This window comes from Stylophora pistillata, chromosome 2 (genome assembly GCF_964205215.1).
Source record: "Stylophora pistillata chromosome 2, jaStyPist1.2, whole genome shotgun sequence".
NCBI classification, from domain to species: domain Eukaryota; kingdom Metazoa; phylum Cnidaria; class Anthozoa; order Scleractinia; family Pocilloporidae; genus Stylophora; species Stylophora pistillata.
Window position 1 is genome coordinate 49,234,878 of NC_142520.1, and position 12,230 is coordinate 49,247,107.

The 12,230-nt window shown below is 37.4% G+C and overlaps 2 protein-coding genes across 3 annotated transcripts in view; both read left to right on the forward strand.

Annotated features, from left to right (window-relative positions):
• The window catches only part of LOC148740054 (uncharacterized), a 10,512-nt gene extending 259 nt beyond the window's left edge, over window positions 1-10,253 (forward strand). Inside the window, exons 1-4 of one of the 2 annotated variants that reach the window (XM_088748101.1) lie at window positions 1-80; window positions 2,114-2,228; window positions 8,004-8,098; window positions 8,243-10,253. The exon at window positions 1-80 is cut by the window's left edge and continues 259 nt beyond it. In XM_088748101.1, the coding sequence (XP_088604227.1) occupies window positions 1-80; window positions 2,114-2,228; window positions 8,004-8,098; window positions 8,243-8,911 (959 nt within the window). In that variant the 3' untranslated portion in view covers window positions 8,912-10,253. Of the gene's footprint in view, window positions 81-1,504; window positions 1,835-2,113; window positions 2,229-8,003; window positions 8,099-8,242 lie in introns of those variants that run through there. The other variant, XM_088748100.1, reaches the window with a different exon arrangement.
• Window positions 2,235-6,157, forward strand: LOC148740055 (P2X purinoceptor 7-like). The gene is made up of 3 exons (XM_088748114.1): window positions 2,235-3,208; window positions 3,402-3,656; window positions 3,879-6,157. Exons 1-3 carry the CDS (start codon window positions 2,979-2,981, stop codon window positions 4,042-4,044), a joined length of 651 nt encoding a protein of 216 aa, XP_088604240.1. The 5' UTR covers window positions 2,235-2,978; the 3' UTR covers window positions 4,045-6,157.
• Window positions 10,254-12,230: the final 1,977 nt, after the last annotated feature.

Here is a 12,230-nt window from a genome sequence, read left to right on the forward strand (position 1 = left end):
AACTGAACAAGCATGGGATCCTCGACGGAAATGCTCAGTTTTATGATCAAGAAGGTTTTACTTTCTCTTTGGTGCTCAAGGTATATATATAATTTTTTCAGCACTTGCAGTAAGAAAAACTTTTTTTTTCATTTTCAACTGTAAAGGAGCCTCACGTTTTCATGTATATTAGTTTGAGATTTTTGCGGGTCGTTGAGTTCTGTTTACTTTACAAATATATGTTGTGGTTCAATGTTATCCTTGGTTTAAATATTATTTTCCATTGTTTTTGGTTATGGTAATGTATAATAGGGTTGAAACGATAGAAAATAAAATTTAAACCAAGGATTAAATTGAACCACAACATATACACAAAATGACAGCAGCTGAATAGGAACATTTCCACTCAATATGGTAAATATGCCTGTTAAACGACCATACATCTTTGTTATTTTTAGGGATATCTCATGACAGGCTATATAGTGTATAGTGGCCTTCAAAGTAACTTGCGCGCATTTAAGTTGATCAGCTAAGACGTAGATAAGACTGTTTTTCATTATTTTGAGTTACAAAAAATGAGGCAAGTTCTTTTAATTAAGTTAAACAAAATTTAGAACGCACAAAGGCTACGTGCGTTATGTATAATATTCCCTTCCTTTAATTATAGCTTGTTTCACCTCTATATTTAGCTACGAAAGCACCTGCCTTATTCCCACCTAATAAAAGCAAAAAAATTTAGAAAATAACAGTTTTTTACCACTTGTAGCAGTTGGCTCTCTCTAAAGCTGAACATTTTATGCTGGACTTTGCACCCAATATCTCAGTTTGAATGAAAACGCTGATTAAAGAACTTGCGCGCATTTACGTTAATCAGCCATGACGTAGATAAAATTATTTTTCATCATCTTGAGTTACAAAAAATGAGGCAAGTTCTATCAATTAAGTTAAATAAAGAACGGAGAACGCACTAAGGCTATGTGCGCTTTGTGCATTATTCCCTTCCCGTAATTTCAGCTTGTTTCATTTTTATAGTTAGATACAAAAGCACCTGCCTCATTTCAACCAAATAAAGGTAAAACATTTTAGAAAACAATCATTGTTTTCAGCTTTTAGTAGTTAACTATCTCTAGAGATGAGGATGTTATGTTGGATTTCGCACCCAAATGTTAGTTGAAAAAAAATCATATATTGAAGAATCACTTTTTATCATGAACGTGACTTTCTTTTTGATAACCGATTTATCCTAAGGCGTGCAGTAAATAATTTATAACGTTAATGTTAATGCTTTGGGTCGCAGAAACAAATAAAGGATCGTCTCTTTCGACACGATGACAAAGAAATCAACTAGCAACACAGAATTCTTCCATTTCATAGGTTTACGCGGAAAGTTAACAAATATTCGTCTATCAGGTTACCATCTGGCTTCTCCCTTAATCCAACCTCGATAAGGACTGGCCAATCGTGTTGTACTGTTTCAACGCTTATAAAACTTACGTCACTTTGTTCGTGCCTTGTATGTTTAGAAATGGCGATCAAGGAAAGTTTCTTCCTCCTCCTCTTTCAAGGAATCGCCATTATTTTCGCGAGAGAAGAGTCTACGCTTTCTCGTTCAGCGTTATTCACCACCCAGGAGAACAAGCGACTCGCTGGTCATGCTGTCAAACGGTTTCAATCTCCCAATCAAATATCATGCAGCCTTTCGTGCCTCAGAAACTCCTGGTGTACTTCTACAAACTTCGAGGAACCAACTGAAAAGGACGAGAAAGGAACTTGTGAACTGAACAAGCATGGGATCCTCGACGGAAATGCTCAGTTTTATGATCGAGAAGGCTTTACTTTCTCTATGGTGCTCAAGGTAAAGTTTTTCTATTGTTTTTCTCTTGGTTTTTTTTTTTTTTTTTTTTTTTTTTAACACGTACAAAAAGAAAAACAGTTGTCATTTTCATTTCTAAGAGAGCTTCTCAATTACATGCATAGTAGTTTGAAATTTCCGAGAGTTATTGAGTGTTTGCTCCTTATCTCTTAATTCTGTCAAGTTCGAGTACCCGCAAAACGACCGCAGCTGATTTGGAAGATTTCTACTCAGTAAGGTAAATATGCCTGTTAAACGACCATACATGCTTGTTATTTTTAGGGATGTCTCGTGTCAGGTTGTGGTAATGGCGGTTCTTGTTTGTTTCATGAGGAGAACCAAACATTTTCATGTTCCTGCATACATCCTTGGACTGGAGATGACTGTCGAATAATTGGTAAGATTGCAATTTTTTTTCTTTAATTAAACCTTTAGAACAGGGAAAAGTAATAAGAGTGCTCAATGGAGCCGAAAATGTAAATAACCGCTCCTTAAGCAAAATCCAGCTGGCTGGCGCATCTAAGAATATGACAGAACTCTTTCACTATCTGGAAAAAAAATGAAATAACAACAGCTTTTGAAAAAACTTCATAACAGGAATTGAAAGCGGAATTGGTTCCCCATACATACTCTTTTCTTTTCTCTTAAGACATGATCCGAAAGTTCATTAGTATGCCGTCGCCACTCAGTATGAAATGAATTAATTAAGCTTTCTAAATAGCGCAAATTAACATGACTGTGTAGATGATCAAATGCGCTTCACAATACTGTGTGGGGGACTTTACCAGATTGCCAGTGGCAATTTACAGTCAATGCGAGGAAGTGGGTTTTAAAGTGCTACTACGACGAAAATTTTTGTTTTTGTTTCAGGGTTATTTTAACATAAATCTTTTCTATATGTTCAAAATTATACAAATAGCGAAAAACTGAAACGATACTTGCGTACGGGGGCTGGAAATTTCCCACTGAAAAGTGCGTAGATACCGTCCGCCATTACAAAGTTCGCAAAACAATAGCATTCGAGATCTCCGTAAAGCGGTCTTGCGTTTGACCACGTGATTTATGCACTGCTACGTAGAAACATCAACCAAAATATTCGCATTTGGGAAAAGTTTGTGTGTTTAGAGCCGTTTATAAGACGTTTAAGATGTCATCTCTGTCGGATTCCTCTTCCTGCACATCTGAAAGTGATCAAGAAAGTTTTATAGTTGACGAAGTGATTGAGGAATTTTCTGAGTTTGCGCCGTGCGACGACAGTTACGAACCTCTTGCCACCGAGGAAGAAGCCGCGATCTACAACGAGAGAGTTCACCGCGAAGAAGAAGATGAACAATTGTTTCAGCGAAGATATTCGGGAGAGGTGCCAGCGAATGAATGGTATGGTATTATCATGGAATGTACATTTATATTTTTATTTTCCAATTTCAAACAACCGTCGTAAAATCGTTGCTATGTGATTAACTGTAGTCCTGATTTTATGCGATAGTTTTATTGAAGCGGTCAGACAAGTAATGATTTTATACAGACGTATTTTTCTTTCGTTTGACAAATTTTTCAAATTATTTTGCAGGTGTTCGTGCTCGAACTGCTCTGTCAGCCGTGTGACAAAAGCGAAGGAGTGCATTTGCTGTAAAGAGATAGATCGCTGCGAAGAGGTCATGGAAGAAGCCATTAGAGACCAGAACGTATGCATAACCCTCCATCCAGGGTTTGAAAGCGTCTGCTTAAACCGCCACGTATTGGAAGTGGCTGCACTGGGCCTAAAAACACGAGCTGGAAAGTCGTACACAACTGTTCGTGGGCAAAGCAACAAAAGTGATGATGAGTAAGTTGGGGTATTGTTGACTTTGTATCGGAACGATCGAACCTTACATAGCGTTGAATAATTGATACATCTAAGCTTATCGCCGTGGACTGATCTCATAGAATCACATTTTTCATTTTCTAAATGGCTTTATTGGCCCCACTGCTTATTTTTAAAAGGATTATTTATTTATCTCCATCCAATCCTTCTTTGAATGAACAGTGATGATATTTCCCTCACTAGATTCCTGAGGTCTGTGGCCTATCACCAATTTACAAGACTGCTGTGGAGTTATATTGGTAGTTCCAAGCGATACCCCTTGCCCTGTTGTGCTTACAATAAAATCAGGAAACAATTTCCGAGTCAAAATGGCCATTACCGTGGATTCGAAGATGAAGAAAATGAATAATAAATGGACATTTTGCTCTTGAAGAGTGTCATGTGTCATTAAACTTCCTTGTTCGTCAGTGTCTCCAGTATCCTCTTCTGGTATTTTCGCCAGAAGGAGATAATGGAGGGGATCAAAAGGTGCCTTTGGTGATAATAGTATGTCGGCTCATGGTAAGCCAATATACCCATGTGCGTAAATACCAGTAGTACCTTTCGGATGGATGCCCCAGCACAGAGCACTGCAAAACTTAATAGCAGGTTACCTGCTGGAAACATTCCTAGCAGGTCTGGTTGACTCTTCCAGACTTTTGTCTGGCCACAGTTACTGCAGAAACTTTCCACGGTTAATAAGGTACCTGTCTTAAAAATAAAGAAAGTTTAGGTTTGGGAAGAAGCACAAGTAGCAGAACTGAAACAAAATAAGAAGTTTGGAAAAGAGAAACAATTCCCTTCGGTTCCTCTTGAATGGTTTTTTCCTTGTAGGTCCAACCTGTAAAAAATGATTGAAAGGAAATACTCATTTAATCATAGCATCTGAAATAATAAAATAACACTAACAAAATGATCATCATTTTTATTGTTTTTCTCAGGGTGTTGCCCGTTTTTTCAACTTTTTGTAAACCTGGCTAATTGTGGATTTGGTTTTTGATCTCACATACATTCTGAAAAATGCCTTTTTTGTAATAATTCTGTTCATTGCACACATGACAACTTTGAGCCCTCAAGCTATCTAGCCCACCCAAGTGGTAGAGTGGACAAACCGAACACTTAGGACTGGGACTTCCAGTCTATGGGCTGGCTATGCCTCTTTGTTTTTTTTCCAATTCTTATCTGATTAAATTAAAAAACGAATTTCATGTATTCTTGTGCTGAAATAGATCCTCTCATACTGGATTTAGTTTTAAGCCTAAATCACTTCCCAAAGGATAGTTAGAGCTCAGATAGGAATGCAGTAGATTCTGCATCTTTGTACCTTGGGTTCTGATGAGTCTTCACTGAGTCATCATCTTCCTTTAGTTTTTTATATGCATTTTCGATTTCTTCACGACTCCATATAGGGTCTTTATCACCCGCAAACAGTAACTGAATTTATAGAATGTAGAAATCAGACTAAGTTCAATTTTGGTCGTTTTAAAAGACTCGCGTGTAACTCAAAATTTGCTGATTTCTTGGAGGGAACTTTGGAGAACTGTGAAATCTTAAAGTAACAGCAAGGTAATATCTCAAAAAAATAGAGAACCGGATTTCTATGTAGCTTCACTTTTTCTACATTTTACGCTTGAGTGGAAAGGTCTGGGAATTGGGGAATTGACTTCACGTCCACCCAGCGCAAATGCCCATTTTTCGCAAACGCCCGTTTTACTGTATCTATGAGAAGAAAGCAGAAAAGTATGAAAACACATGCAAAAATATGGGAAGTCTAAATAGTCGGAGCATTCATTACACGAATATTGAACAACGATGCCAGAAAAAAAATTATGTCACAGGTAAGTGAGGAAACAAATGTTATGGTGATAAGCACAGCGCAAATACATTGTAATTTCACTCACCGATCGTCGACTCCGCTTTGAGAGTGTTTCAAACGATTTTTTCCAAATAGTTGGAAACGTCCCCTTCTTCAACATTTCTTTTCATGCCTTTCATCGGAAAAGCAAGCGTAAAAAAATCCCTTGTGAAATGCTAGGAGCACACTGCAAATTTTCCCACTGGCTTGAAATCCTTCCGATGAATAGACACGAACCTTTTCCACTTTAGTCTAACGCTACCCGAATCAGGAGAATTATGAATAGAGATCCCCAATTCATCGTTCTTTATGTTTCCACAGTCCTGAACAACACAACGTGGGAGGAGCAGGGTTTGGGGAAGCAGGGTTGGTGTAGTGGTGAGAGCGCTCGCCTTCCACCAATGTGTCCCGGGTTCGATTCCCGGACCCGACGTCATATGTGATTGAGTTTGTTGGTTCTCTACTCTGCTCCGAGAGGTTTTCCCCGGGTACTGCGGTTTTCCCCTCTCCTCAAAAACCACCATTATTTGAATTTATTTAGTTTCAGTTTAGTTGTTGCTCGGAGATATTAGCACTTGCGTGCTACCTTGAAATTCGAGGATAAATAAAGTTATTATTATTATTATTATTATTATTATTATTATTATCATTATTATTATTATCATTATTATATAACGTCTACCAGGCATACTTTCGTTTTAGTCAAAAATAGCGAAGAAAGAACCTCTAAAAGCTTCCAAAAATATCTCGTCCTGAATGCGACGTTTGTGTACCTTGTTTTGCCGTGTTGATGTTTCTACTTCACATCTCGCGCCAACTCCTTCAAATACTACTCCCAGTCATTTTCTGAATCGAGTAATGGCGGCGGGACATTTACGAAAATTGTAGTGCAAATAAACACACTTCCAGATCATATTTCGACTCCGAACTTGGCACGGTAAGTCACTTTTGCATATATTTTCGAAATATGTAATAAAAAACGAAACCCCAAATTTAATCGTAGTAGCACTTTAATGAGGCAACTACATACCCGTTAAAAATAATTTCGTGCTTGATGTTCGCTTCATCAGTGTATCTAATGGCGACTACCTTATCGCCTCTGTACATACTCTTTCTCTAACAATTAAAAAAAAGTCTATTCAAGAATATTTTTTAAGTTGATTTGTGTTGAAAACTGTGCTAACTTACGTGATTCGGCCGATGTAGACGCAAGATTCAAGCAGTCTGTAATCATAATCTAGCAAGAGAGACTGTAAATATTCGATCGCTCAAATACGTTACAGCCTCCCGTTGTCGCTACGAGGATCTTTGTTAATTCTAAAACAAGATTACCAGTATTAAAATTAGTAAGTCGTTTCAACAGAGATGCTTGTTTTGTTTTGTTTTGTTTTGTTTCTCGCTCGCGCAAATTTCGGTGAGAGGAGGTATAATTGAATTTTATTTTTGAGACTTTAATTTTTATCCCATAGGAGAGGGATTGTGTATGTATAAGGGAGGGCTTTGTAATAGTTAATGCTAAACACAAATCATGCTTTTCCAACCAAGAGTAAAATTCGTAGAGCGAGCGTATCCCGTCGTGTTGTGATATTGTGTAAGAAGGATGGGCATGCAGTCATTAAAAATGAAAACCGATCGGAAGGAAACTATTATTACACGTTTTTACACTGGTGACGAAGATTAATCGAACTCATGGCCGAATTGTTAAATACCGCTTTAATTCCGCCGTTTGATCCTATGACGATCAAAATTCTCTCTCTAAATAATGGCAAAAGTGGTTCAAAAGCTTAAACATATTCTCCGACGCAGCTGGTTGCAAAAAGCGATAAACAACGCTCATTCTTTCTCCTTGCTGACCCCCAAGTTACCACGGTATCTAATATTCAAGATGCCTTATGCGCGTTATCCAATACAGAAGCTGATTAAAAAACGGCCGCGGAATGTTGAATCATTGAATATTTCCCTCCACGAGAGAAGACCCCATTTTGTGGGCTCAAATTTCGCCAATAAAAAAAAAAAAAAAAAACACGAGGAAAGCGAGACCATCACTCAATTTGTTACGATCTAGGAAAATAATAAGTAGCTATACTCTACGATAGGCCCATCTAGAAAGTCGTAGAATAAGATTAAGCTGTCCATGTATTGTTATTAAAAAAAGAAAAGATAATCAATTTTCTTTTAATTTATTGATGTGGCTATACCCTCAGATGGGAATACTTTCCTCCAAAAAAGCTTTAAAGTGCAAAGATTTAGAAATAGAAACCGCTCGAAATGGAGAGATTAGAAAATAGGTTATTCCAGTATTAAAGGTGCTCTTAAGGAGATTGTATAATGAATCGAGAAGAAATTTCTTGGGTTCGAAAATTCTCGTAGAAGGCACCAAAAAGTGGCCTCAAAGCCATGATACTCGAATTAAATGATACTATACTTCATTGAGAAGGATGAACTTAAATGCTGTTGTTGGATTTATCCCACAGTCGCCAACTCATGTGGTGAAGTTGCTAAAATAATAAATAACAAGCAGTTACTGGATGGCGAATACTGGCTAAAAATTGGGGAAATTGAATTTCAGGTAAGCAATGAAAGTGAAAAAGGGCAAAGCATGATTCGAATTTCTAACAGTATTGCAGGTGAACGCTAAGATAACTAAGCCTTTAACCCAGCTTATGCTTGGCAATGCAAACAAATTAAAACCTTGTTCTTCTTTCTTTAATAGGTTTACTGCCACATGGCTGACAACAACCAACACTGGACTCTTATCGCTCGATTCTCAAACAGCGATGGCAAGAATTGGATGCGTGACGATGGGAGATGGTGGTATGACCAGCAAATTGCTATTGGAACAACAAACAACCCCTCTATGAATAATGATATGATTTCACCAACCTTTTGGTTAGTCCGCGGTAGCGAATTAAAGATTACACGCAGTGACGACTCTAGCCACACCCCTTTGTTACAGACCTCAGGTAATTGTTTGAGTGGCCAAACATTTCGATCTAAAATCACAAGTTACGGTGACTTTAGAAATGGCAGTGGTTGGGCCATTGATCAGTGTCTTGGAAACTGTACGGTTCAATATGGAGGACTGTACAATTCAACAGATGGGTTTCAAAAGGCTAATTGCAGTGGACACATCCAAAGTGCCGACAAGATTGGCTTCTGGTGTGACTGGAGTGCTGGTGATGGATCAGTGATGATGATTGGTGGAGGAGGAGAGGAATGTGATCGCGCAGATCATGGGATTGGAATCACAGAAGCTAACGATGCCTCTTTTGATGATGAGGGATGCAGTGAACAAGACTTTGGTTATGGTGTTGGTCGTGGTAATCGCATTTCAATCAATCTGCTATCCCAGTCCTACTCATTGAACCTATGGATCCGTTAAACACAGTGTTACAGTATTTTCCAAATCGACAGAAAAATATAACTCGTACTATCTCAGCTATTTTATTGACTAACGTAATAACTACGGAGCGATATCAATAACCAGTACAATAACTATCCACTTACTTACGGAGTGATATTAATACCAATACAATAACTACCCTCTAACTTGGAGCTCTCTATAAATATTACAACTTCAATCTCAGTGCACTAATTCACGACTCACGGTCCACTTGAAACTCTTGTAACTTGTCGACGTCCACAATACTTTCTCCCACGTAGCGTTCCACACGGCTGACGATTTCAACACTAACTCCTCTGGGCTCTTCGCAACAGCAGTACTAACTCACTAAAAGGGCCTCACTTCAACTAATCGCGACCCCTCGCATATCTTCTACAAAAGTTCCAGAATGTTCTAGAGATCTGTAATACTGCTATTTTTAGTAACATTACACTACTATTACGTCACAACGAAAATCTGCACACTAACGTTTCTTGAAAGATCTATCAAGAGTACTCGCTGAGTCAGCATGATTAAACGTTCTAGAAACTTCTTTATTCTATTTTTAGTAACTACGTTACGCCACGCTTTTTAAAGAAATACGGGCGCTCTCCATAACACACAGTTAGAGCGTTACTTTTTAAACTTAGTTTAAGAAGAACTTTGCAGAGGATGATGTTATTCATTTAATGTCGCACTGTGATCCAAGTTAGATGAACATTTTAAAATGGTCAGTAATAGCGCATCTTTTTCCTCTCACAGCAGAGATAAAATGACGTGACCAGCACCCCAGCAAAAATACTAAGATCATTAAACATCTTCAGCTTCTCATTGTCAATAAATTAATTGCCATCAGGATTTTTCTGGGAAAATCAAATTAAATAGAATCAGTTTAAGTCAGACTCAGAACTCATCGGTTTTTCAAGGAAATGTGAAGTATTCATTGATGATTCTTTAGTAGTATCAGATATAAAATATGCAATATGTGTTTAATGTTTTAACTGAATATTCATCAAGAAATTTTTGAGACTTCGTCAAGCCTTCCATAAATTTCGATCAAAAATCACAAGTTATGGCGACTTTAGATAAATAATAAATAAATGCTTGGCTGAAGCATTTAATACTCACTTCTCAACAATTGCAGGCAAGCTGAGAAATTTGTTGCCTGACATGCCTTTTGACATCGCTAAGCTGAGTAACGTTATAAAAAATGTTAAGTCACTTTTTCTTATTCAAGTGTTTTTGGCATGAGCTCTGATCTATTGATAGTTTAATCGCGGCTGTTATTCGGTCAATTTTCGTGAAATTTGGATGTATAATAAACCTAAAAGGATGTTCCGGATTTTCGATTTTTGCTTTACTTCTTGAGATATAGCCTCTACTTTGAAAAAAATTGGATATATCAACAAAGTTGAAATGCAGTAAATGGTTTGAACCCGGGGGTAACATGTGAAGGTGTAGTCTGATCGTCCGGGTGAGTGTAGTCCTGAGAAGGACTGTTGTCGGTGGCAGTGACTGACGTTTCGACAACCTGTGCGGAAGTCATCATCAGAGTCAAGTGAATGATTGTTGTTGGCCACCGTAATGATTACAAAAGCTGACGTTTCGAGCGTTAGCCCTTCGTCGGAGTGAATAGAGGAATTGTGGGTTAAATGTGCTTTTAAAGGCAGAAAATGGAGCTACGTTATTGGTGGGAGCATGGCGACGAGAAAAACAGGAATAAATTAGTGGAAGTACAAGCGTTCGTTGATCCCTGTGGGATTTAGACTGCCGGTTTGAAAGATGAGCTTTTGTTCAAGATTTTACGGCTTTCCGTGCCATCTAAGTGCAAGGAAAGACCGCAGATTGCCATATGTTGCTTAGAATGATTAGGTACTTTGAAAACTTCGCTCAAAAGCGCTACTTTCAAGTTAAAAGGATGGCTAAAAAATAACGAGGTGTTAAAATAAAAATTTCATACTCGTTTTTTTCAGATCAACACGTGTAGGTCACGTTCCGATAAGATAGAAGCGTGTTTGTTAAAATGCGTCGTCAAAAAAAAAAATGTTTTAATATGTCTCGGCATGAAAGAATAAGCCTCAACTCTGTTCAGTCATAAAATTAGATTAAATATCCGAAATCAGTGTTTTTTAAGCTTTAAGAAAATGTTTATTTTTACTGGGATAGCGCGCATTATATCTCGGTTGGAATGAAAACGCTGATTTTCCTTCTTTCATTTATAGTGGCCTTCAAAGTAACTTGCGCGCATTTAAGTTGATCAGCTAGGACGTAGATAAGATTGCTTTTCATTATTTCGAGTCACAAAAACTGAGGCAAGTTCTATTAATTAAGTTAAACAAAATTAAGAACACACAGAGGCTACGTGCGTTATGTATATTATTCCATTCTTGTATTTACAGCTTGTTTCACTTCTATATTTAGCTACGGAAGCACCTGCCTTATTCCAACCAAACAAAGGCCAAAAAATGTTAGAAAATAACAGTTGTTTACCGCTTTTAGAAGTTGGCTCTCTCTAGAGCTTAACATGTTACGCTGGATTTCGCACCCAATATCTGAGTTTGAATGAAAACGGTGATTTTCCTTCTTTCAGTCATATCGGCCTTTTAAGTAATTTGCGCGCATTTAAGTTAATCAGTCACGACGTAGATAGAATTATTCTTCATTATCTTGAGTTACAAAAAATGAGACAATTTCTATTAATTAAGTTAAAAAAAAAAAAAACTCAGAACGCACTAAGGCTACGCGCGCTTTGTATATTGCATATTATTCCCTTCCAGTAATTTCAGCTTGTTTCATTTTTACATTTAGATACAAAAGCACCTGCCTCATTTCAACCAAATAAAGGAAAGACATTGTAGAAAACAAAAATTGTTTTCCGCTTTTAGCAGTTAACTATCTCTAGAGATGAATATCTTATGTTGGATTTCGTACCCAAATGTTGGTTGAAAAAAAAATCCATATATTGAAGAATCACTTTTTATCATGAACGTGAGTTTACTTTTGATAACCGATTTATCCTAAGGCGTGCAGTAAATAATTTATAACGCCGATTCATTTTAAATGTTAATGCTTTGGATCGCAGAAACAAATGTGCGCAGTAGTCCTCTTATGGTTGTTAAACTAGGGCGCACAATCTTAATGTTGAGTCGTTCAACTAACTAAAAGTGTTAGGGAACGAAAAGTCTGTCTTTTTACGAACGTGACTTTATTTTTGATAACTGATTTATCCTAAGGCGTGCAGTAAATGATTTGTTATGCTGATTTACTTAAAATATTAATGCTTTGTGTTGCAGAAACAAATGTGTGCAGTAGTCTTCTT

Bases quoted from the DNA above. Each gene is read 5' to 3' on its own strand.
- LOC148740055 (XM_088748114.1), top strand. From the start codon at position 2,979: ATGTCATCTCTGTCGGATTCCTCTTCCTGCACATCTGAAAGTGATCAA. The intron at 3,209-3,401 runs GTATGGTATTAT...ATTATTTTGCAG, and splicing joins GAGGTGCCAGCGAATGAATG to GTGTTCGTGCTCGAACTGCT. The intron at 3,657-3,878 runs GTAAGTTGGGGT...TTCCCTCACTAG, and splicing joins AGCAACAAAAGTGATGATGA to ATTCCTGAGGTCTGTGGCCT.